This window comes from Melopsittacus undulatus, chromosome 1, assembly GCF_012275295.1.
Source record: "Melopsittacus undulatus isolate bMelUnd1 chromosome 1, bMelUnd1.mat.Z, whole genome shotgun sequence".
In the NCBI taxonomy this organism is placed as follows: Eukaryota; Metazoa; Chordata; class Aves; order Psittaciformes; family Psittaculidae; genus Melopsittacus; species Melopsittacus undulatus.
Window position 1 is genome coordinate 86,383,994 of NC_047527.1, and position 25,403 is coordinate 86,409,396.

General features: G+C 38.0%; 1 protein-coding gene across 4 annotated transcripts; it reads left to right on the top strand.

Annotated features, from left to right (window-relative positions):
- Positions 1 to 71: 71 nt before the first annotated feature.
- PRP4K (pre-mRNA processing factor kinase PRP4K) lies at positions 72 to 25,194 on the top strand. 4 transcript variants are annotated; one of them, XM_034060934.1, is made up of 19 exons: positions 84 to 223; positions 4,053 to 5,246; positions 8,293 to 8,466; positions 8,759 to 8,914; positions 9,661 to 9,742; positions 10,797 to 11,007; positions 13,378 to 13,451; positions 14,862 to 14,952; positions 15,315 to 15,462; positions 17,018 to 17,155; positions 17,703 to 17,856; positions 18,828 to 18,942; positions 19,453 to 19,604; positions 20,069 to 20,155; positions 21,130 to 21,900; positions 22,410 to 22,455; positions 22,979 to 23,064; positions 23,882 to 23,927; positions 25,008 to 25,194. In XM_034060934.1, the coding sequence occupies exons 1-15, from the start codon at positions 186 to 188 to the stop codon at positions 21,331 to 21,333; spliced, it is 3,018 nt and encodes a 1,005-aa protein (XP_033916825.1). In that variant the 5' UTR covers positions 84 to 185; the 3' UTR covers positions 21,334 to 21,900; positions 22,410 to 22,455; positions 22,979 to 23,064; positions 23,882 to 23,927; positions 25,008 to 25,194. The 4 variants fall into 4 exon arrangements, with proteins under 4 accessions (XP_033916829.1, XP_033916825.1, XP_033916819.1 ...); XM_034060928.1 differs by having other exon boundaries at positions 21,130 to 22,455; XM_034060932.1 differs by having other exon boundaries at positions 22,410 to 23,064; positions 25,008 to 25,193.
- The last annotated feature ends 209 nt before the right edge of the window (positions 25,195 to 25,403 follow it).

Sequence of the window (25,403 nt, forward strand, 5' to 3'; positions counted from 1 at the left end):
CGCAGAGCACCGCCCCGGGGGCGGAGCTTCCGGCCAGCTCCCCACGCAGAGCGCGGGGTTCACTTCCGGCGGCCGGCTGTACCACTCTCTCAGCCCGCACCCCCCGACCCACCGCGGCGCCTCTGTGCGCGTGCGCCGCGGCCCCACGTCTCCCCAGCGGCAGCGAAGGAGTTTGGAAGTTCAAAATGGCCGCCGCGGCGGAGCCCGAGCAGCGACCGCCCGAGTAAGAGACCGGCTGGGAGTCTCCTTGCCATGGCGCGTTAGGGAGGCGGAGGGGGAAGTGCAGGCGAGGGGAGTGTGGGGAGGAGGACGAGGAGCGGCCCAGGTGGATGTGGTGAAGGCAGGAGGAGGGAGATGGGGGCAGCGGCTGCTCTGGTGAAGAGGGGTTGCTCTGGGGGCCCGGCGGGCCCGGTTGCTCTGCTGCGGGCGGCCCTGCGGGCCCGGGACGCAGGAGCTGCCTTCCGCCGGTTGGGGCCCGGGGTGTGTTGGAGGGAGGACCGGGAAGCGCTCCAGAGGCCGCGCACGGGCTGGCCCGCTGGGGGTGGGGGGAGGGGAAGCGAAGCCAGGACCTGCGGGCGCGTGTCCTCCGCCCCGCGTGCGCCTTCCCGCCTCGGTGAGGGGGAGAGGTGAGGAGCTGCGGCAGTACTCGCTTCGGGCCCCGCTCCGCCCGCCCCTCCTCTCCTCTCCCTGGGAAAGCGGGGTGGGCCAGCGCTTCCTCCGCGGGGATGTGAGGCCGCAGCCCGCGCGGGCCGGCCGGTGCCCGGTGGCGCGCAGGGCTCGGGCATCTCCGAGGCGAAGCGGGGCTGCCGCTCCCTGGAGTTTCCCTTCGCCCCACGGCTCGTTATCTGAGCGAGGCCTCCCGCCGGAGGAGCGGGATGGGGATCCGGGACAGTGGGTGCTGCGGCCGGGGTTGCCCCTCCGCCCGCCGCCGAGCCGCTGCCCTCCCCTTGGTGAGCCCACCTCCCCCGGGTCCCGAGCGCTCTCGCGTTATGAACAGTGCCTGTGGTGGTGGAAGCAAAAACCGATTTGTTGCCGCCGGCCCCTCCTTCCAGCTCTCGAAATGACTGGCAACTCCCGGCTCCCGTTGGGAAGCGAAAATCGAGTAGCCGCCTCCCCTTCGTACCGGGGCTGCGTTTGCCTGGCAGCTCGGTTAGCGCCGTGAGATTTAGGTTTGTCGGCACTCACAAGCTCACTAACATTTTCTCCTCTGGAACTTTTGCCTGGAGTTGACAACCTAGTGCTTATTTTACTGCTTCTCTTCACTATACAGATATTTTAGCCATATAACCTGCTGTGTTTTTTTCTGCTTTGAAAAGTTGCGATTTGAGGTTTCTTTGTTTGTTAGTCGTGGGTGTGAAAAACAGGTGAGGAAAAGCAGTAGAAGTGCATGTGAACTATATAAAACACGTGAGTACACGAAGAACGAAGTTTAGTGTTACATAGGGAAATGGAACTGAGAGAAAGTACTAATTGATGATATCTGGACGTAGGAAAAGATGGGTGAAATCTCTGTGACAGTCTTCCTGGACTTCCTATCATTCTATTTAAATTTAAAAAATAAAAGAAAGTGGGACAGTTTATGGCATAATTTCTCTCTGTTTAAAGCCATTAGCACCTAAACGTGTTAATGATCTCATCATCTTCTGAAATCTCTAAAAGGGTTCTCCTTCATGTCATTATGACTATGAAGCACTGAAATGAAGCAAAAATTTATCAATGTTCTGATGGCATTACTCAAAATAAATCCATTCATGTATGTGACAATGGGCTATTTCATGCGTGTTAATGAAGTTAGCCATTTTATAGTTGAGGTACAAATGCAAAAAAACCTGGCAGCTGTCTGCAGTCTGTAATGGCCCTGGTGGTGCACCTCACCTGGTGCCTTCACTGCCAGCTTGCTTTTACAGAATACAAGGCGAGATTATTACGTAGCATTAAAATACATACAACAATAAAGCAACTACCATCAGTGACCCTTTCTGCTTTTAAAGAAGGAAGACTTACCAGTAGTAGCTTGAACAGACATGGTTTTTGTTCTGTAATGTTTTCATCATGTTGAAGTACCATCAGTTTGGTACTATGGGACTTACGCAGCATCCTGTATCTAAGAAAAAAAATCTTGAAAGTTTTATGGTTTCCTTAAAGTTTTCCTTGTGTTGTTTTTCTGCCCTTTAGCAAATTTGTCACTGACATAGTTGCTCTGGATTGCAAATCCAAGTTGAAAAAGTTGTGCATTTTATACTTGTTCTTTATTTTTCCTGTATTTTGTACCAAATGTAACATAGAGCAACTCATTTTAAGGCAATTTGTCTTCTTTCTGGTATTCTGTTGTCATAATGGTGTGGAGTGTCAGGAGGAAGCAATTAAGAAAATGCCGTTTTTCCTAAATGTTATGAGTAAACAGAAGTAGTGGTAACGATGTAAAAAAAATTATACAGCATTCTGACTTCAGTCTGTAAATACTGCATATTTATAGCTCAAGCTGCCTGTTCCTTTTGGAAGTTGCTCATTCCAGAGCATTAAAGTGTTAATGGTTTTAGCAAATAATTTTAGTGTATGTTGCAGAAGTCTGAATTATTTACTAGTACTAGAATTTGCATTAACTCTAGCAGGAGAGATTCTGTAGTAGTGCACTGTTTGACTATTCTAGCCTTAGTTAGGAAGACATTAATTGCATTTATAATGAGGTGCCATTCTTTAGGCCTGGCATAGAACAACTCTGGTACATGTATTGGATCATTGATTGTATTCTTCATAAACAACTGTTGTATGAAACTAGTAGAGTTTGGAAAATATTTTTACATTTCTGTGTACATCCCCACACCACTCCTGACCATCATGTTAGGGGATTTCTTTTCAAGAAATGAGGCTTTGGATACTGAAAGGGCTATACTTAAGTTATTAAAGTGTGAGCTAGTGAGTTTAAAATCTGTAGTTTAAACGGGGTGAGTTTTTAGAAAAGTGAAATCAGGCACCTATAATATTTGGTCACAGATTTCAAAAGGCAAAAGTCTTGTCTTGCCACAAATAATAACAATTGATATTCTGAAGGAGATCAGTAGGTATTTGCTAAACAGTGTAAGAAAACTGACTGGTAAGCCAGTTTCGGCATCTAAGGATAGTAGAAGTGAATGCATAAGATCAGGACTCAATTCGATAATTTTTTAAAATTATTAAGTATACCCACTACTTAATTTGCTTGTTGCTGTGACTAGCAAACTGATATGTTTATTTTAGAAAAAACATTCTATGTTATTGTTACTTTAATAACCTGCTGTAAACCTGTTTTCAGCTTTTTTGGCCAATTCCATTTTACATGTGGAAAGCTTATAGATTTGTTTTTTGGGGGGTGAAGCTGGTAGTCTTCAGTATGCTATCAGAAGACTTTTTCTGAATTTAGACTTCCTTAATTTATCCTGTTTCTCATATTGCATAAATAATACAAGTGGACAGTAAGAGGAGTTCTTGGTTTTGTTGTTTGCATTATTTATTTTTGTTTAGCATATGTGTACACTTAGAGAAAGAAAATGCAGTTAAGAGACTTGGCCAACTATGAGGTTTGCAAGGTTTCATTAGGTGGGCAGCATCATTCCTTGAAATAAGTGTTGATCTTTGGAGCACAACTGTGTTCTGCCAATAGAAAATACTTTTAAAAGGTGTAGATTGAGTTAGGCATCAGAGTGGAGCAGCAAGGAGATGATAAACTGACATGCCTAAATATGCAGCACTGTTCTACACTGTTAACAGATATCATCAATATTGAGCCTAAAAGCATAAGCACTGATTTCACACAGACGTTTTGTTAGTGCATTTGCTGTACCTACCTTCTGTAGTGTTTCTTTTTTGCAGTCATAGCTGTCTGTTCATGAAAAAGTGTATCTGCTGCTACAGTTTAGTTACATTAGTTGTACACTTTCAATTCTCCCAAAGGTAGGTAATTATAAATAATCAAAGTGCCACTTAGTTTTCACCCTGAAAAATACTGTCAGCTTAAACACAGGATGAAGGACTGCAGTGAATTGATAGTACTGATCTGTGTTTATTTTTTGCAGGGTTGAGGATGCTGATGCATCCGAGAAAAGTGTAAATGAAGAAAATGGAGAAGTATCAGAGGCAGACCAACCACAAAACAAGCACAGCCGACACAAAAAAAAGAAACACAAACACCGAAGTAAACACAAGAAACACAAACATTCGTCAGAAGAAGATAAGGACAAAAAACATAAACACAGGCACAAACACAAGAAGCATAAATGGAAAGAGGTTGCTGATGCCTCTGACAAAGAAGATGGACCAGCTAAAAGAACTAAAATTGATTTTTTAGCTCCTCTGGAAGACTTGGAGAAACAAAGAGCATTATTAAAAGCTGAACTTGAAAATGAATTAATGGAAGGAAAAGTCCAGTCTGGGATGGGATTAATATTACAAGGTTATGAGTCAGGATCTGAAGAAGAGGGGGAGATAAATGAAAAAGCGCGAAATGGGACAAGACCTGCAGCTAAGTCAAACACTAAGGGGAAATTAGAACCTGTGGACAATAAAACTAGTTCCAAGAAAGGAAGTAAGAGTGAATCAAAAGAAAGGACTAGGCACAGATCTGACAAAAAGAAAGGCAAGGCAGGAGTTGATGGAATCAAAGACAAGACAACTAGAAGCAAGTCAAAAGAAAGGAGGAAATCCAAAAGCCCTTATAAGAGAAGTAAGTCTCAAGATCAGACAAGGAAGTCTAGGTCTCCAACGCTTAAAAGGCGATCCCAGGAGAAAAACAGAAAGTCTAAATCTCCACCAGAGGATAGAAATAAGGCTGATGATAAAAGTAAATCAAGAGATCGCAGGAAGTCCCCAGTTGTAAATGAAAACAAAAGCAGAGATCGTGGCAGAAAATCTAAGTCTCCTACAGATCTAAGAAGCAAATCCAAAGATAGAAGATCACGGTCCAAAGATAGAAAACCTAGGAGATCAGAGACTGACAAAGAAAAAAAGCCAATTAAATCTCCTTCTAAAGATGCTTCTTCAGGGAAAGAAAACAGGTCCCCTAGACGACCTGGCCGTAGCCCAAAAGGAAGAAGCTTATCTCCCAAGCAGCGTGAAAAGTCAAGAAGAAGCAGATCCCCTCTCTTTAATGATCGCAGATCTAAACAGAGTAAATCCCCCTCCCGAACCCGGTCTCCAGTTAGAAGAGTGAGGAGTAGATCTGCAGAAAGGAAAAGAAGAGAATCAGAAAGGAGGCGTCTGTCTTCTCCCAGGTAACTTAAAGGTGGCATGACCAATCTCAAAAACACTTTACAGGACGAAAAATCTACTAGTTCAGTGTTTTATCTCGTTGTTTTATTCTGAAAACAGCTATGAAAAAAAGGTAATCAGATTGTGCATTATATTATGAGCTGACCTTGTATGTATTCAGTTTTTAAAAAACACTTTCCCCAGCTGTCAGACATGCAAATTCAGCTTTGGTTGATAAAGTGCCGAGTTATTTGCATTCACACCATTAGTGGGAACAAGTTTTGTAGCTCAGGTTCTCCGTTTTGTTGCTCAGTTGGATTCAGAATGTAGCTTGTCTTTTATTTGTTATTTAATATTTCTGTTGCTTTCAGGATTTTTTTGGGGTGAGAGTCCCTTCTGTTACATGTCAGTGTTGGCCAAAAGTGGGTAATTTAGCCCCATTTTTTGCCTTAAAAAAAAAGCAAACCCAAACACCCTAGTGATAGAGTTAGCATCTGTGAGTGTAAGCAAATCTTTTACTTCAAGATGGCCTTCTCACAGTTTTGGTTTTTTTTTTAATTTTTTTGGGGGTTCTGTTTGTGGGGGTTTTTTTCCTTAAAAGTATTTAATGTTTCTCATTTGCTGGAGGTACAGTAGTGTTGCTTCGTTATTGCTCTGTAGTATATCGTTGCCATATTTTGCATACACTTAAAGGTGAAGGACTTTTCAGTTATTTGTTTTTTATTTATTTTTTTTTGTCTTGGCATGTTTTTAAAAGAAAATTTAGCCTATGAAAGCAGTTACCTTGAAATTTAACGTAAATCATGAGGCAATAATTACTATTGTCTTCTCTGAAGATGAGAAGGCCTGAATGGTAAGCTCCCAAGCAGAGAATATTATAAGTGTATGCACTTTTGGAAGTAATTCATTAAATGTAACAAGCTCAACAGGCAAGAGTTCAGCATTCTTTTTAAATAATGAGTAATTTAAAGCTTGTTATTATGGGCTTTAGCTTCGCCCACTCCAAGAATTAAGAACAAGAAATTATGAATTTAAAACCATGTATTGGAACCACAAAAATCTAGCTCAGTAAATAAGCACCTAATAAATGTGAAAGCCTTTCTGCCTGCATCACTGAGGGTTGTTGTGGTTTTCAGTATGGGGTGTCTTCTGATGGGTGCTTTATCAGCTTATTTGTCTGTACTGCTGCTTGGCAGTATTGCAGGTGCTTTGGAGAATAGCCCCAGTGGTGCTAACCAGATTAAGCAAGTACTGTAAGCTAGCAGTTTCTCTGCTTCCTGGTGAGTCAGGAATGTATCGGCACATAACCACTAGGTTTCTTTGACGAAGTGTTTGGCTTTTCTTCCGTAGCATTTTGCATCTTTCATTTTTCATGACAGCTTGTGTTGCAGCTAGTTTGAATTGGCTGTCTAGACACAATTTCAAATGATGCATGCGTCTAGAATCTTGCTATCAAATTCATACTTCTCTAACATCATGGTGAACAGCATGTGAGCAGAGGAATGCTAAGAAATATTTGCTACTGGAAGTGTTTGCAAAGCAACAGGAATAATCTTCCTTTGTGGGACATTTCCGAACCAGCTCCAACTATGTTGGTGTTTTAACTACCTGTATTTACTCAGGCTGACAGAGAATTTCAGTAGCTTTAATGAACAGTTTTAACCAAAAATTCCCAGTAATTTTGTTTTTCATGTTTGTTTCAGGTAGTGTTCTAATCATGTAAAACACTTATTAGGCCTTTGAGTGAAATTACTCATCATATGATGTTACTTTGAACTCTTAATGCTCTTCTACTTTTTATCTCATACCTTTAGTCTCTCAATTGATTAATGTTTTCACAGCTATTTTGATTGGGTTTTGGCAGTACCACCACTTTGTTAGCCAGGAAACCTGGAACTGTCAGTTCATCCTATGACTTTTTTTTCTAATATTATTCACAAGCACATAACGTAAATTAAATTGGTTAAATCAAATGCCTGCTCCAGCACTTGAGTCTACAGAAATTGCTTGTAGAAACTGTCATTACTTCTGCATGTGCATAAATTTGCCTTCTGTCCCACTGTTTGGTATTTTGCATCAGTGTGTATGCCTGGTCATTATAAGTAGCTAAGGTGATGGATGCTGATACATCAGTCTCAAATCAAACAAAAATAAAGTTACAGAATCTCTCAGACCCAACAGATTTTTGTTCATTAATGAAATAACTTGTCCCAGTCTGATTAAGAAAAACAAAACCAAGAAACAAGGGGGATAAAATGAACTAGAATAGCAACATTTTCTTTGAACAATGGTGTGCAAATGTTTTCCATCACTACTCTCCAGAAATATTTTCTGTTGGAGCCACATTAGAATGGTGGTTAAATATTTTTAGCTTCTTTCCTTTACAATTTTTACTCCAACTCTTGCTGTTATGGAATACAATGAAGCCTTTTAATGTAGCTCTCCCATCAGGGTTTTGGGATTTTTTTTTTCCTTGAATAATTGTGAATCTGTGTAGAAAAGAATGAACAAATTTTGAATTAGTAAATAGTGTCAGACCTGAATTATTTTTTGCCAAGGGTTGGTTTACATTGAGAATTATAGTATTCAGCTGTTGTGTGAAATGTTGAAGCTGTCCAGTTCTAGTGCACAGATTGAAGGAGAAATCAGATTCATTGCTGTGAAGTAGCATTGTCCTCAATTTCGATACAGTGGTTTGAAGTTGCTGGGAAAATTCTCAAGGATTAGTTCTGGGGCTTTGTTTATTGTTTAAATATTGCTTCAGATAAAGATGAAAATAGGTCATTATTTATGTAAGACCTAAACACAAACTTTGTTTTAAAACCCCTCTTAAGCTTTGTGATAGCAATTAGCAAGCTCTGTTTCCAGAGTTGTTCTAAACAAGACCTACCTTTCCCAGGGTGGGAAAGGCAGCCATCTCTGCAGCATATGCATCCATCCTTCACTCAGAAGCCCATCTGGTGGTCCCTCACCTGCAGCAGGATTTTAAAGTGAGCTTTTAGAGGGAACTGTGATTTTTGTTTTCAGCTTGCTCGTGTTTTGACTACCTTTCTCTTCCTCTATTTTAAGAACACGGACCAGAGATGATATTTTGTCTAGACGAGAAAGATCAAAAGATATTAGCCCACCCAGTAGATGGTCTCCATCAAGAAGAAGATCTCGGTCCCCCATTAGAAGAAGGTCTCGTTCACCCCTTCGACGTAGCCGATCTCCAAGAAGGCGGAGTAGGTCTCCTCGCAGGAGGTAAAGGCACACTGCATTTTGTTTAATGTGGTTTGTAAAATACAGTAATACTAAATACTAAACAAATAAAGATTACTATGTTTTGTATAAAAAGACAATTAATTTTTTGTCCATCTATATGTATGCTAGAATAGTTGAATTCAGATTGTCCTCCATCAGTTAATTTTCTTTATTATTTGGAGTCCTTACGTACCTTTATGTTTTATGAATAGATTTTCTTCCTTTTCTTGGAAAAAAAAGACAAAGCAGAACCAAAACCAAACAAACCCCAAACTGCTCTCACTGTTACCAGGGACAGAGGCCGAAGAAGTAGATCTCGCCTTCGAAGGAGGTCCAGGTCACGTGGTGGCCATAGGCGTAGGAGCAGAAGCAAAGCTAAAGAAGACAAATTCAAAGGTAGCCTTTCTGAGGGTATGAAAGCTGAACAGGAGTCTTCATCAGATGAAAAGTAAGAATGAATTTCTAACTTGCACTGGTCATCTAAAAATAGACATCCATTGATATGGAGAATGAACTGACATTTTGTCTTCATAGTGTAGTTCTTGAGTTGTCCTGTAAAACCACAATCATGTTTTATGGTATTTATTTGTGATCTTGTCAGATTGCTGTTGGGATGATATGAAAAACTTTGGAGTATGCAAGAAATATCAAGGCCTGTTGGCTAGTGAGTGGACCTGAGGGGATGATATCTTGTCAGGTTTCTAAATTCAACTTGATCGGTATCTTGTGAAAGTACTTGGTCTGTTTTCTCGAGCTCGTTGCTTGAAGAAAAAGTGTAATAGCTAAAAGGATGAACTGCTATCTGCAAATTGTTTTTATATTTAATGAATATCTACTTAATCCAATTGCACAAGAGTGTGCATTCTTAACCAGGTTATTAAGGAAGAATGATGCTGGAATGAAAATGAGAAAGGCTTGGTTTTATTGTTGTTGTTTTTCTCTTTAAAAGCAGTCACTGTTAATTGTTTGCAGTTAAAAATGAAACACACCAAGTCCTAATGAGATACCAAAAAATAAATTTTCCCTGTAAGGAGATGCACACTGGGATTTAATGCACCTTTGCTTTCTCAGTCAGTTGAACAGCTATTGTTAAATACATTGTGTGCTTTCTATGCCAGAGAACTGCATTTGGTAAAACTCCATAGATTATACTATGTTTATGATGATATATACAAACTAATTATGTATTTATAGTCTTGAAGACTTTGATTTGGAAGAAGAGGATGAAGAGGCAGAGATAAGACAAAGAAGATTACAGCGGCAAGCAATTGTTCAGGTACATGGTTTATATTATCATGTGGGTTACAGAAACTAATCTTATGTTTTTAGTGTAAAATGTTTCACTAAAGGAAGGCCCTTAGCCTATTACTACATTATGGTAGTAATTACTATATTTTTTCCAATTAATTAATTGTAAATATTAGTCTCTGGTAAACCTGACACTTCTATTGCAACAGCATTGCTTTTAAGACTGAAACAACTCTTCTGTAAATCATTGTTGTGCCACAGTTTAAATGTTCTCTGACAGTCTAAGCAGCACTATATTTGATTTAGCTTTTATGCAAAGCCCATTGTAAAATCCTTCAGAAGTGACTGAGCTAAGCCATATGAAATAAATTCTTTTTAAAGGCTGTTTATGCCTGTTGTTGGTCCATGCAGGAAGCAAATTTCCAGAGCTTTGTTCCCTAAATGGAAAACCTCTGCTTGTACTACTGAATGGTTTCACCTTGATAACTGAGTGGTAGCAACATTTGTTCATTCTGATTTTGAACTTTTGGGGATGTTGAACTTACACATTTGTATAATGTCATATGATGTAAGTTAAATAATTTCTAAGATGCTATCTTCAACATTTTTTAATTCTTCTGAAATCTTTCAACAGGAACAAATGAATAAACAGGATTTCCAATTCAAATTAAAAACCTGAATCTAAAAACTACTTTTCTGTACCATAATAGTAATAGAAAGTTTCTAGGATATTAAATACAAAGTCATTACTTTTCCTTAAAGACTTTGTTTTAATACCTGTGTGCCAGAATGCTTTAGTAATGAATCTCTAGCTACTAGCATTTCATTGCACACAACTAAATAGTTAATCTCCAATAAAAACTGCGGTAGGCACACATGATTTTTTTTCAGTCTTATTTTATGGTCTGGGCTCTGGTGCATTGTGTAGAATGCATTTTCAAAATCTATATCACATTCTGCAAATAATCTTGCCTTTAGGTGATTATGAAAATTTTAGCGCAAGCCCTTGGAAGGCTGAGTTTAAAAATGTTTAAGTCATGATAAGCTGTGATGGTGAGATTAATAATTAAATTTCTTTATAGAAATACAAAGGCCAGACAGAAGACAGTAATATATCTGTACCATCTGAGCCAAGCAGCCCTCAGAGCAGTACACGTAGTCGCTCAAATTCGCCTGATGACATCCTAGAAAGAGTAGCTGCTGATGTCAAAGAGTACGAACGGGAAAATGTGGACACATTTGAGGCATCAGTAAAGGCCAAGCACAATCTCATGACAGTTGAACAGAACAATGGTAAGAATTAAAACCTTACTACCGTTTTGAAAGATCAGACATTTTGCTTGGTTTTCTTATATACTTGCAGACTTGGAAGTAGGTTGACTTTTTTTGGTCAGAATTTGAGAATATTTCCACAAATGTTATGGTACTAAACATCAAAGTAAACCTTTCTCATTGAGGAAGATTATACAAATGGATGATATATTTCTAGTAACTCTCAACATAATTCATACCATACATTTGGAAAAGCAAATAATGATTTCTGTCTTTATTGTTAACTTCCTTTGTAACTTCCACATTTTTCTTTCCACTTCTGCATGTTGTGCTTGTAGACACTCAATACACTCCTAGTCTTTATTTTGGGGTGGGTTGGAAACCATGCCCCTTTGTAACTATTGTCTTTTGTCAGAGCCACTGTGTCAGAGTGTAGGTGGGTCTGTAGTCATTTAGAATGATTAAGGCTTTTGAGAGTCATTGCAAGGAGGGCCATTTTAGCAGCATAACTTCTTGCTGAAGAAATGGCTGTTTCATCCTCTTCCTCCCTGCACATAATCTCTAATACAGCAATATTGAAATTGAATAAATTGTGATATAAAACCTGCCTTGTGCCTGCTGCGGCGAAAGAAACATGGAGCATCTTCCAGCATACCCTGTAATGTTGACAGTCTTCCAAGTAGTCAAAAGTGTGTCTAGTTGCTGTGTGGTTGTACTTGAGCTAGTTCTTTTAATTGCTACAGGACGGTGTTTAACAAGGGCTATGAAACCTGCCCAGCCCCTCTAGGAAATCATTGGACAGTTAACTTGTATTTCATATCATGTCCTAGGTGTATTTGTGGGGGCTAAATATGCTATCTTCTAGCAGGCATTTCTCCTTGAAGTAATAAAGCTGCCACTCTTTGGCACTGGTGCACTCCTCTGTAGCTTGTCCTGCTGTTCCCTTGAGCAGTGTGTTTTCAAATTGTTCTTCTGCAATGTAGGTGGAAGGAACAGTCTGTGCACTTTTCCTTTATTTGCATACTGCAAGTTTAGGTTTAGTCTTCTTGTGTGTAACAGACAACATCTTTTTCCTTTTTTGTCGAGGTGTGTACTCCTGTCTGAATTTTGTCTACTAAAATGTACGAAAATATAACTTAACTACACAGGTATTTTCAAAATATGAAAGAAGTGTTGTGTTTGGTTGTTGGTTTGGGTTGTTTTTTTTTTTAGCAGATAAGTTACACTCAAATCTGGGAATGTTCATATATTGATGGGGTTCTGGGTTGGAGGTGGCTGTAACAACAGATGGAAGCAGTAGATCATCCTTTTTTTAAGAGCCATTTTTCATTTATATACTGACCTCATACAGGGCCAGGATAGTAAGTTGCCGAGGAAGTAGTTACAACTCATTGTAGCCCAGTGAATAACTGGAACTAAAAAGAAAATTTGAGGAAGTTGCTGGAAGGGCCTGTGTCTTGGAACAGTGGCATAACTTGTCTCCCCGTAGTGTTAGATGACAGGTCTGTACCTTGGAACAATGGTGTCAACATGATGGATGAGAGATTTTGATGCTGTCAGAAGATTCCAATGTAGTTATTCTGTATGAAAGTGTTTGGGTATATGCATTATGAGACCTGAAGCAACTGAGCTTAACTCTTTATTTTTCTGCACTGGTTTATACCTTAAAGGGAGTGTCTGATTGACTATGGTCATGAAGGGATGCTACCATAATGTGTTACAGAATATTTTGAAGTTTCCTTGCCTTCACTAACATGTTCTTAATTTATATTTCTTTGCTTTTATCTTATCAACCAAGTAAAATATCTTTGGGACTTTAAAGATGATTAAAAGGTGAGAAAGGGATAATCTTGCCCACATTAAAAGTGTTTCTCCTAAGCATAATAGCTAAGACTGTCTTTGGCTAAAAGCTGCACATGAGGTCCTTTTCACAGGGTTGAAGAAAACATTTTCCAAAGAAACAAATTTTGGGCTTTACAACTTTGGTTTCTAGTTAGCAGAAAAACCTGAACTTAGATATTGAAAATGCATCTGTAATTTTTTATGTATATACATGGTCATTTTACATTTCTTTTTATACATTTATGCATAGTCATCTGTAGGGAATCACGCAAGTATGTACTTCTTTCTGCTGTGTGAATTATTTGAAAGCTATTCCACGTAATTTTTCAAAGAGGTATAAATTTTTGAGTGCTGTAAAGAACTGAAGTGATCTCAGTTTTGTATTTCTACAATGTAAAACAGTTTTTGCTAGAAACAGTAGAGCTACCTGTTTGCCAACATACTGATCTTAGGTTATCTTATATATAGCACATAATGAGTTATACCAGTGATCAAGTTACTAGTTTGCCTTTTTTTTCTCACGTTAAGTAATCTAAATTTCATTTTAAGGTTCAGCTCAGAAGAAACTGCTAGCTCCTGACATGTTCACAGAATCAGATGATATGTTCGCTGCATACTTTGATGTAGGTAATTCTTGGAGTTGAAATACATGATTTACTGTTTTGCTTGTTTTTTGTTAGAGAATCCTGTCACTTGAGGTTTGTGGGAACTTTGATTTGTAAAAGCATGTGTAACTGACTGGATAGCGTGCTCTGAATCTTTTGATCAGCCAAGGCAGACAAAGTAGTTCTTGATTAGTATTTCACTGAAAGAAAACCTGCTGAAATTAGTTTTGCCAGAGTTAGCAATTGGGGAATTTACTTGCTGTTTGAATAGGACTTATAACAGCACACAGTAATGAACCTATTACATTAAGCTTTATGTTAATGTTACCATGCTGCACTGTTCTAATTATGAGCTTTTTTCAGAGCTTCAGGTATGGTTAATTAAAAAGCATCTGTGTAAGATATTTTAATTTGCTGATGATGCTATGGTGGAGTGATGTGGTGGTTTGTCTGGGGGGTGGGAGGTGTTGGTTGGTTGGTTGTGAATTGTTTTTTTGGTTGGATGGTTTGATTTGGATAAAGAGATATAATTCCTGGTTTGAGACTTTACTTGCCATTCCCTGTAAATATACCACATTGTTGCTGATGCGTAACACTGAGATGTAAGACAAGACGACTTTCTTCTTAACTTAGGAATTCTCTAGTTAATTTTGGTTTATAATAGATGTAATCTGTTAGTTACAACAGAAGCACTGGTGACAAGAGGCTGACATGGTCTTACTCTAGTCATATTGGTAATAATAATAAAATTTTAAAATTAAAACTGCCTTTAACCTGGAAAAAATATAAATACTTGAAGGGTAGTGTCTGTGGGCGTATTTTTAAAAACTTGAATGTTACAAGTAGGGATTTAATATGGCTTGTAAGTGAGCAGTTCCCCCTTCCAGAAACATGTTCAATTGAAGATACACTTTAGCACTCATAGATTTGAGTTTGCAGTGGCCAGGTCTGTTAAGAGGTATCAGCAGCAGTTGTACGAGTTTTATGATCGCAAGAAAGGAGTATCCAATCTGTGAAGTGGCATTGAATAAACAGAAGTTCAAGGCTTAAGCAATTACATTTTCCTTACAAATTGCTAAGCTTTTTTACTATAAGCATACTGTAAGTAAAATCTTATTCAGATGGTCCAAATTGTGCATCTAACATGACTTGTGTAAATTCCCTATGGGTATTAATTGAAACTTTGCCCATTTCTGTTTGATAGTTGTGTTTGTTGATCTCATCCTCTTTCCTTGCATCAGTCTTTAGATACTGGTATGTAACTTTTGTGTTCAAAGCATTTTGTGTTCAGTAGTTTCTCTCTCCTACAAGTTAAGTGTGTTTGTACTGTGGAAAGGACCAGTGTTTCAGTAGGACTTTTGGTAAGTAAACTTCATGGACAAAGAGCATGGAAGCCAAGCTATGTTTGGTTTCTTTTTCTTTCTTCAGAGTGCTCGTCTAAGGGCTGCTGGGTTTGGAAAAGACTTCAAAGAAAACCCTAATCTCAGGGATAACTGGACTGATGCAGAGGGCTATTACCGTAAGTTGTATTTGTTGATTTGCAAGGACAGGTAGAGCAAGGGTGCTGAATGGAAAAGTTCCTCATGTAGCACTGCTGAACTGTTATTCTCATGTCAGTGTACCTCATTAAGTATGTAATGTGATAGATGAAATGAGCATGCAAGTTTTAACCTCAGTTATTGGAAAACTCTAGACATGCAGAATCACAGTTTGTTTCCCATGATTTCCACAAAGCTAGGTGATAAAAACATTATATGCTGTAAAACTGATTGCACCGTTTATCCTGTTTCCTTGAATTTTATACAGAATGGTTTACTTTTCATACAAAGATCCATTATGTGTGTCACTCATAACTTGAAATTGCTTGGTTTTATCCTTCAGGTGTTAATATAGGTGAAGTTCTAGATAAACGTTACAATGTCTATGGTTACACTGGTCAGGGAGTCTTCAGTAACGTAGTGCGAGCCAGGGACATGGCAAGAGCAAACCAAGAAGTAGCAGTTAAAATCATCAGGAACAACGAACTTATGTAAGTAGTGTTTTTGCTTGATAATAACAATGCATATGTAACAGTTGCAAGTTTTTCATGGTGTGATTTCAATCTCCCTTTGTTTCAAGTGAAGTAACAGATTACAGCTGTGATTCCTGCCTTTTCTGCTAATATGAGCCAGATAATGGGAAGCGCTTGAGGACTATGTATCCACATTTACAGCTATCACAGGAAGAAGGGTACTTGATTTTCATCAGGCACTTTCTCATTCACAAAACTGCAGGGAACAGTGGTAGCAAGAAGCAAAGTTACAGTTAATTTTGAGGCCTGCCGAGCCCTTAAATTTTTGAGATGGGAGTTACGGACTCTGAAATGTAAAAATGGAGAGGGTCTTTTTACAGGGTCAAGGGGGAATGTTTTTGAAGTGAAAGAGGGCATATCTAGAATAGACATTAGGAAGAAATTCTTTATTATGGGGGTGGTGAGATGCTGGCACGGGTTGTGCAGAGAAGTTGTGACTGCCCCATCCATTGCAGTGTTCAAGGCCAGGCTGGATGAGGCTTTGAGAAGCCTGGTCTAGGGTGAGGTGTCTCTGCCCATGGCAGGGGGTTGGAACTAGATTATCTTTAGGGTCCCTTCCAACCCAAACCTTTGGACCAAATTGAGTTGGCAGGTTATGAATTGATTCCTAACTGATCATCTGCGATTTACATGTTTCCACATATGTAGGATATAGAAAGAGGGTGGGAGTCTTGCTGTTGAAATACAAAAAAAAATTCAGGTCTTTTAGAATGAGTGAACATGAGTGAGCAAGTATGATCTATGAAACTGTGTTGTGTGAGGACTTGTCTGTAATACTCATTTTTGGTACCCGCTGCAGTATTTCTACAGTCACATAATATGTCCTCTTGCATTAAAGATGAATGAAAATGTTCTCCATGCATTTTACCTTGGAAGTTCTAAAAGATGTCTTGCTGTGTGTGTAACTGGGTTATTTTGAGTTACATGAATAGGTGTCTAGGAAAGTTTTGTGTGTGGTTTGTTTTCTTTTTTCAAGGGGGGTTGATAACTGTTTTAGTTTGTTACGTTACCAGTGTAAGAAGACAGTTATCAGTCAGTCTAGATACATAGTTTAGCTTAGAAAAATTTAATAGCATATGTTTAAATACTTTCCGGGGTTTTTTGTTATGGGGTTTTCTTGTGTTTTTTTTGTTTTGTTTTGGGTTTTTTTAAGTGAACTTCCAGAGTGCTCTTTGAAACCAAAGTGTCACATTACAGGAGGAAATCTAATTATAGCTCTATATGCAGCCGGGAGGAAGGCAGAAAGGATGAGGCGTTTACGAAGACACACTGAAGAGCAAGAATTAAATAAACTTTCCCAGTGTGTGGACACTGACAGCAATCCGCTGTCATGATGTTTCGTTTTAAGCTGTGGTACATTAAGTAATGACAGGACACTTTTTCATTTCTGGATAGTTACAACCATGCAAGTGAATGCCTAGATTTAAAAAAATGCTATTAGTTTTAGTAAAACTTAGTAAAGTACATGAGTAAAACACTGATTTTGTTTTACAACAATTTCTTCTTTTTACAGGCAAAAAACTGGCCTAAAAGAACTGGAATTTTTGAAGAAGCTCAATGATGCAGATCCTGATGACAAGTTTCATTGTCTACGGTTGTTCAGACATTTCTACCACAAACAACATCTCTGTCTGGTATTTGAGCCACTCAGGTAAAATGTCAAATGTTGGGATTCTCTGTAAAATGTAAAGTACTTTCGAGTGATCACTGCCTTTCTGGTTTGGGCTATTGTTTTGATACTTGTTCTATTGCCAAGATTCAAGAATGCAAGGAACTTAGTTTTGTCCTGGAATTGTCATCTTTTTATCTGCTGTTGAACTAGCCAAAAAATTGCCTCCTCAATGTGTATCTTACTTCTTTGGTTACTTATTTCTGAAGAAAACAAGGACAGAGGCTTTACGGTTAAGAAAACGTTCATGTGCAAATAAGTCCTCTGAAATTGATCTTGATTCTAAATGTGTTCTGAACTAAGTAAGCTTAGTCTAGTAAGTAATCATACAGTATAGGATAGGTCTGGTTGATGAGCATTTTTCTTTTGCTACTGTAGCTAACAGAGTGGTATGTATGTTGAATGCTGCTTTTCTCTAAAAACAGCTACAGCTAACTGGTTTGTTCAAGTTTATCTTACAGTTTTAGGAGGCAACTAGTTTTCTTTTTTAAGCTTTATTCTTTCTCTCTCTCATTCTTTCTTTTAATAGTATGAATTTACGAGAGGTGTTGAAGAAGTACGGAAAAGATGTTGGGCTCCATATTAAAGCTGTGCGTTCCTACAGCCAGCAGTTGTTCCTGGCTTTAAAACTTCTTAAACGATGCAATATCCTACATGCAGATATTAAACCAGATAATATTTTGGTAAGTAATGAATAATTGAAACTTATTTTACTCAGTCTGTAGTGTGAAATGAAGTATTTGAAATTAACAGTATTCTGTTAGTTCAGGTTGAAGTCAAAATTTACTATAACTGAGAACATTAAGGGTTTACCATTGACATAAAGTGCTGTTGTGATATAAATAGTAGGAAATACAATACAGCATCTAAAGAAAATCTTCTATTTAGTATAATGTTTCTCAGACAAACCTGCATCCACTTGTATCTTGTAGAAAGCAGATCTTCTGAACTAAGACAGTATCCTTTCTTAGGAGAAATCTTGGGACCTTTTTCAGTCAATAGTTGAAGAATGTTCTTGCTTTCCGCAGGATGGAAGGTGGTTGAGTCTGGATGGAGATTTTGTTTATGTGAATGAGATAATTGGGAAGAATCCTTACTGCTTTTTTTCCTCTTCTGTTTCCATTAAACATTCTGGTTAGCAGGCCATGAGAGCTACATCAGAGGAGTCAAACATTTTTCCTTTGTTTTTCTTGGTGGTCATTCCTGTGACAAACTCGGATTTTTATTTTACTCAAAGTGTTCTCTTCTAGCCATCACAGCAGTAAAACTTACTATATAAGCATGAGGTGTGTGAATAATATGCTGTTTTAGGAGTGGTATGCTGGAAACCAGAGTTGGAAGTCTAAACTGATAGAATTTCAGTATCTGGAATGGAATCTGGGTCCACCGAGGATATTTTGATAAGGGCAGACTAGGTAAAACTGACCTTTTTATGTTTTGTAGACTCTGAAGACACAATCTGTCACTTTTAATTTAAGAAAGTTTTACATTTTCCTTAGAATACAGAGAGGAAGGGTTGAAATATGGGAAGAACTTCCAGTTTAAAGGCTGAATACTTTTCTTATCTCCAACTTAAATGTATTGTCACTTTCATAGTGCTATCGGCAATTCTGACTGCAAATAGTGCTAATTGATATTTATGGTTAACTTTCAGGTGAATGAGTCTAAAACAATATTAAAGCTTTGTGACTTTGGATCAGCTTCACATGTTGCAGATAATGACATCACACCGTATCTAGTTAGTAGATTTTATCGAGCTCCAGAAATCAGTAAGTTTCATTTTGGATTGACTACATGTATCATAAGCAGTATTTACTATGCAGTAGCAGGATGTACCAGTCCCAGCAGATGAGAATTCAACTTGAATTTACTCTCTGTTTGGTCTTAGCAAAATATCACTCTGGAAATATGGTGGCAATCAAAAATTCAGACTTTGAGAGCATGCTTGTGTGACTCTTTGTGTATGTTGGTGGTCAGCTCAGTGAGGACAGGGAGAACTCATTTTGGTTTATTATAGTTATGTTTTAATTTTGAGGTATTGTTCTGACTTCTCACTTATTACTAACTTAATTTATGCTGATCAGTTTGGGTATTAGATAAAAACCTCCCTTTCTGAAATAAGGATCCTGTAAAAGGTTTGCATCCTTCTTTGGTAACTTTTTATTCCTAAGAGGAAGAGCACCAACATAATGACAAATCAGATTTTTTTTCATCTGTCTGCTTTTGTGATACAATTTAAGGCTAGCTTTATGGAATTAACTGAAGTTGCTCTCTTTCAGTTATAGGAAAAATCTATGACTATGGTATAGATATGTGGTCTGTAGGCTGCACATTATATGAACTTTATACAGGAAAAATACTCTTTCCTGGCAAAACCAATAACCATATGTTGAAACTAGCCATGGATCTCAAAGGAAAGATGCCAAATAAGGTAAGAAAAATAAGTATATGTTTTTAATATCTGAAACTGCTGTAGTGACCAGTAGAATATACTTCTTTTTTTTTTACTCTCAATTCTCTTTCTTATCCTATATATCTCCTAACAGCAAGTAAATATTAGACATCTCTCTGACAGTATAATTTATATTGATTTGAAATCTTATGAAGTGAAAGTATACAGCTTCTTTTTCATAGACTAAATATAAAGTGAAAACAGAAACCTAAGCAGTGACCTGAAAAGAATACGTAAGTCAATGGAAGATAAAGTGTCCTTTCAGATGGTTTGAACTGGTTTTTTTTTTTTACTCTATCTAGACATTTCTTACTGTCTTTTTGATATGTTTTTCATTAGTAGTAAATTATTCATGTTGCAGTAAGTTGCTAGACATTAATGTTAATTGTGAAATTTGTGACACAGAGAATTAGCCTGAAACTTGCCTCTCCCTTATTTTCTAGATGATTCGAAAAGGTGTGTTCAAAGATCAGCACTTTGATCAAAATCTCAACTTTATGTATATAGAAGTAGATAAAGTGACAGAAAGGGTAAGTCATTACTGTGTCGACAGCCTATTTTGCCAAGCTTTCCTACTATTACAGTTTTTCAAAATATATCTTGACATCTTAATTAAAAATACGATTTTTAAAACTATTCTGATATCCATTTACAGCAGTGTGGACGGGTTACATAGTTATGAATTGGCAACAGAGGATTTTTCCTACAATTTAGTAATGCGTTTAAGAAAAATCTTACATTTAATCTTGGTAGTTATACAGGATATCTCTCTGTAGTCTGTCCTTAAATTACTAATAAAAGAAATTCCACCTTCCTTTTAGAGAAGTTTGTCCAACTTAAGCATATGCTTAAGTTGTTGGAGGTCACTCTTACTTTCTGTAACATCATAATGTAGTATATTCATCAAGAATCGCTGAATTTAGTGGTCAGATACGGGAACTTTCCACATGGAATTATGATCATAGAATAGTTTGAGTTGGAAAGGACCTTCAGAGGTCATTTAGTCCAGCCCCCCTGCAATGAGCAGGCACATCTTCAACTAGAACAGGTTGCTCAGAGCCCCACCCAGCTTGGCCTTGAATTTCTCCAGGGATGGCACAGCTCCCCCTTCTCTGAGCAACCTGGGCCAGTGTTTTACCACCCTCATTGTAAAGAATTTCTTAGTCACATCCAGCCTGAATCTCCCCTCTTTCACTTTAAAAACTATTACCCCTCATCCTATAGCAACAGGCCCTGCTAAAAATTATGTTCTTGGTTAACTGGGACATAAGTTTTATATGTGCACCTGCTGTTGCAAAAAGATACCGTCTGGCCTACCCCTGACAGTATTGCATCCACTCTTTTCCTTTGTCCGCATGAGGATTTACGAAGCTGTATGATGATGAAGGGCATTGCTGATCAGATATGAGATAACCCTGCAGAAAAGCTGCTGCTAAACCTCTGTAAAAGGGATAGGAGGTTTCATGCCTTCTCTTCTACAAGGTTGTCATTTTTGCATTTGTAGGAGAAAGTTACTGTTATGAGCACCATTAATCCAACCAAGGACCTGTTAGCAGACTTGATTGGGTGCCAACGACTCCCTGAAGACCAGCGTAAAAAAGTACACCAGCTAAAGGACTTGTTGGACCAGATTCTAATGTTAGACCCAGCCAAACGGATTAGCATCAACCAGGCTCTGCAGCACGCCTTCATCCAGGAAAAAATTTAAACCAGATGAAGAAGTTCAAAGGGTTTGAGTAATTAAGATACAAAGACTGAAGAAATTTCACAGCAGTTATTAATGTATATAAACATAAATATTTCCCCCGCAAAGTTGAGGAAGCAATGATACATTTGAATTAACATCAAGGCTGATATTTCTTTTAGAAATGTTAGAGTAATTCTGTTTTGTGTCTTATGTGAAAATTTTCACTGTAGAACTGTTTTAATTGCCAAGACTGCACAGAAGTACAATGCTAATGTATATGGTTGCAGTTCGTATATATTATAAAAAGAAAAAGCATCTGTTATAAAAAAAAAAGAAAGAAAAAAAAAAAGAGCAGTAATACTGGGTGGTTGATTTGTTTTTAGCAGACTTGGCTTCATTTTTGTCTTTAAAAAATGGCCAGCATAAATGCTGTTTATATTCACATTTTCCTAGGTGTGTGTGTGCAGGCCACAGCAGCATGCCCTTGGTGTAGTCAGTGCCGAAGGGGGTCTGTTTCTTCTTGAGCCTGCCCGCAGGGATGGTCTCCTCTTTTAAAGCAGGTTGTGTACAACTTTCAGTACACTGAAGGTAAGCTAACCCATCAACATCACTGGTGTTTAAGCTGTTATTTTACTGGAACAACTGACAAATGAGAGACAATAGCATTGTGGCAGAATTCCCTGCATGTTTGATAAATGACCGTGTTTTCTTTTCTGGCATTGTAACCGTGGCATAGTTACAATTTCTGTTCTGTTCATCACATGTAAGACTTGGAGAGTGCGCACCTGATGGATAGAGCGCCTTCAGTGTACTGTTTCTTATTACTTTAATTTTTTTAATCAACTTGCTATAAACTTTGTATACATTTTGTTAAATACAGTTCACTATGACATAGAACAGACACAGGAGAGTTTTCATTTAGTAATTACAACTGTTGGGATCTCATTCAAAAGACCTTATATCTAAAGGTTAGATAGACAACATAAGGAAATTTTTAACTATTTGTATGTCATTTTGAAAGTGTACTGCTTTATGCTAAAAGTGTTTCATTTGTTCATTGTTTTCATTATTTGTGATCATGTTGTCTTTCAATACAGGCATAAACCTTCCACTCTTGAACAAAGCAGCTGCTTTTTAAAAGCGGTAATTGCTTCTTTACCTTTTATTTCTTTTGTAAATGAAGCTTTTCTTTAAGAAATGTGACTTTAAAGTGTTGTCTCTTGCATAAAACAGTTGACACTTACTTATTGTAAAGTGAAGATTGTTCTGCTGCATGTAAAGTGGACCATGCAGATTTCTGTATGTTTTCAGTATGCATCATTAGATAATAAAGTCTTTTGTGAACAAGGCATTTGTAGCCATTTTTAAAAGAATCTGTCTTCAGTGATGGTAAATCAGGTAATTCATAAGATCCACCCCTGCATTTCCTATTAATGATTTAATTAAAGGGATTATTAAACATTATGATCTTTGGGGGAGCTGTAGCCTATGTTAATTAGATCTATAATTATCACTGCTTAAAGAAAAACAAAGTAAAAGCCCCTTCAGATAATGTCTGTCTGCTTTCATTGTAATGAAATTATTCCTGTAGGACGTGGGATTAAATTCAGGCTGTAACTAATGTTTGTGCTGTTTTTCTCACTTTTCCTTTTGATGGTGCTGAAAGAGAAAAAGGAAAGCGAGTCACAGGCCACTCAACGCCTACTCCATGGGTCTGATTTGCTGAGACACCAACTTCACCTTCCTAACAAGGTTATTTTTGACAGCATGTGTAGATAAACATTTAGCAAGTTAGAAGGGCTTGAAACATTTGAGTTGGTTATGCAGGGCAAGGCAAATGGAATCAGACTTTGCAGGTCCATACTGCTGTTTTAATGTTCTCTTTGGCAATGTTAAGTTCATCTTTTCATTTTCATTAATATATTTGGACAAGCTGTGAAAACCCCACTGGTTTCACATACTTTACAATACTTTGAATTAAGAAGGTTTTTTGTATCCATCTAGGTACATAATGGCAACAGTCATGCACTCTTAGTGCACTCAAGAATGGAAAAAATGACACAAAGCAGTCATTCTGCTGGTGGGGAATACCCCACCAAGGAGATGTAATGAACTAAGTATGAAAACAAGCAGGAGATGGGTGGTTTTGTATGCCTATTTGGAACCTTCAGCCTGTCTCTTCTCAATTTATATTGTCAAATTCACAATAAAAAAATAATCTCTCCTTAATTCCATGTGTTAAGGTATTTGTTCATACAGGAAATGGTAAAAAAAAATTAGCTTTCATGCTTAATGAAACACTAGTTTCATGATAGTTAAATGCAGAAAGTAGCTTGCACTTTTACAAGATAAGCAGCACTTCTGAGGGCAGTTTTACACAGATGTAGTAATACCTTAGTCTCTCTGTTGCTTTGTACTTTATTCTTAAAATAGGGATATAAAACAGTGAAATGAGTTGGTGATACAGAAACAAAGCAGTAGAAAAGATGCCCCTTAATGCCTACAGAACTGTTTTGAGCTATCCTGGAGAAGCATAAAGTTGCTCGTTCACTTGTTCTTTGTGTTGTAGGTGCAGCTCAAAAGAAGATGATGGCTACCAGAAGACATGAACAAAGGTTTCTGTCCTATAAAAGATACAAAAATACTCTTCATGTAGTTCTGTCTTAATCTTTTGGTTTCCAGCATTCCAATTTAGAACTGATTAACACTGCTGCAGTACTGATTATTCCTGAAGCATATTTTCTGGTTTAGAATTTGTTGCATAGATGTGGTTTGTTACATAGATTTGTGGTTGAAGATACTTTTATTTTTCTTTTATTGTGATTAAATGTAGGTAACTGAGCATTAGTGTTTAAATGAATTTTTTTTTAAATGCTAGAATAATGATCAGTACAAAACTTGTGAAATTTTAAGAAAAAATCTGCAATTGTATTTGGTTAATATACCTGTGTCTTAACTAGCAAATATTTAAGCAGACAATGCACCTTTTTTCTTTAACTTTATTAGGTTCATAACTTATTTTAATTCTGCTAAACTATTATTGATCCAGAGGAGTATGATGAGTTATTCAAAACCAGTGGGTTTCAGTCCTCCCTCCAGTAACAGCTTCAGCTGATAGTTCTTGTTGGGAACAGTAAAAAACCTTTAGTTCTGGCTTCAAAGGCCTCCAGAATTGAGGACTTTCTAGCACTGTTAAGTAACCTCTCCAGTTTTAGGTAGTATCTGTCCCAGTAGCCTGTGGTCTGTGAGGAGAGCAGAGTAGCTGCTCATCCCTCTGCAGCAGCCAAATAGTTCCAGTGGTTGCAGCTTGGTGCAAATAGAACAGCTGTGAAAGAAACGGGGGTTTTGCGTTGAACTGTTTTTCAGCTGATCAAAGAGGGAGGATAATTTAACTTTTCCTCCAGTACATGAAGATGTAATTTGTATCTTCACTTGAGCAAAGCCCTACATGTATAAAGTTTGGCTAAACCTACTGTGTTAATTTCTATTTCTTTCTCCTTCATGGCGACAAGGTGCTTCACATTTAACATGTTTAGTTTGCCATGCATTTAGAAAACACAGGGTATCAGCACTGTGCAGTTAGAATGTGTTTAATGCCTTGCTGTCTACTATGATAATTTAAAACTGAGAGGTTTTTTAATAAAAATAATGATTCCTTTAAAACATTTTTAATAATATTTTATCTCCATACATAGGGTAAGTGGCATTAAATATCTGAAGAACCTTTATGTGTGTATTGACCTGTATGCAGAAGGCAGACCAGTCTGTGACACTGCTGGAGGTAGAGCAACCTTCTACAGTATGTGTAATGTTATGACTCGGGTGGAAGGATGTTGGGAACTGGCAATCGCCTGAAATTAATAAAGTACCTGTATAACTGACCTGCATCTTGTCTTTTGCTGTGTTTATAAAAGTCACACTGCAAAGGTGCTGAATTTATGAACAATTTTAAAGTGCATTAAAACCGAGTGTAATTCTTCGAAGGGGGTTGTCTGCTTGCGTATTAGAGGTGTTAAAGGATCTGTGAAAAAGTCTTCCTGAATTATGTGTAAAATGGAATTGTTGCCTTTCATTAAGTTGCATCTCTCCCC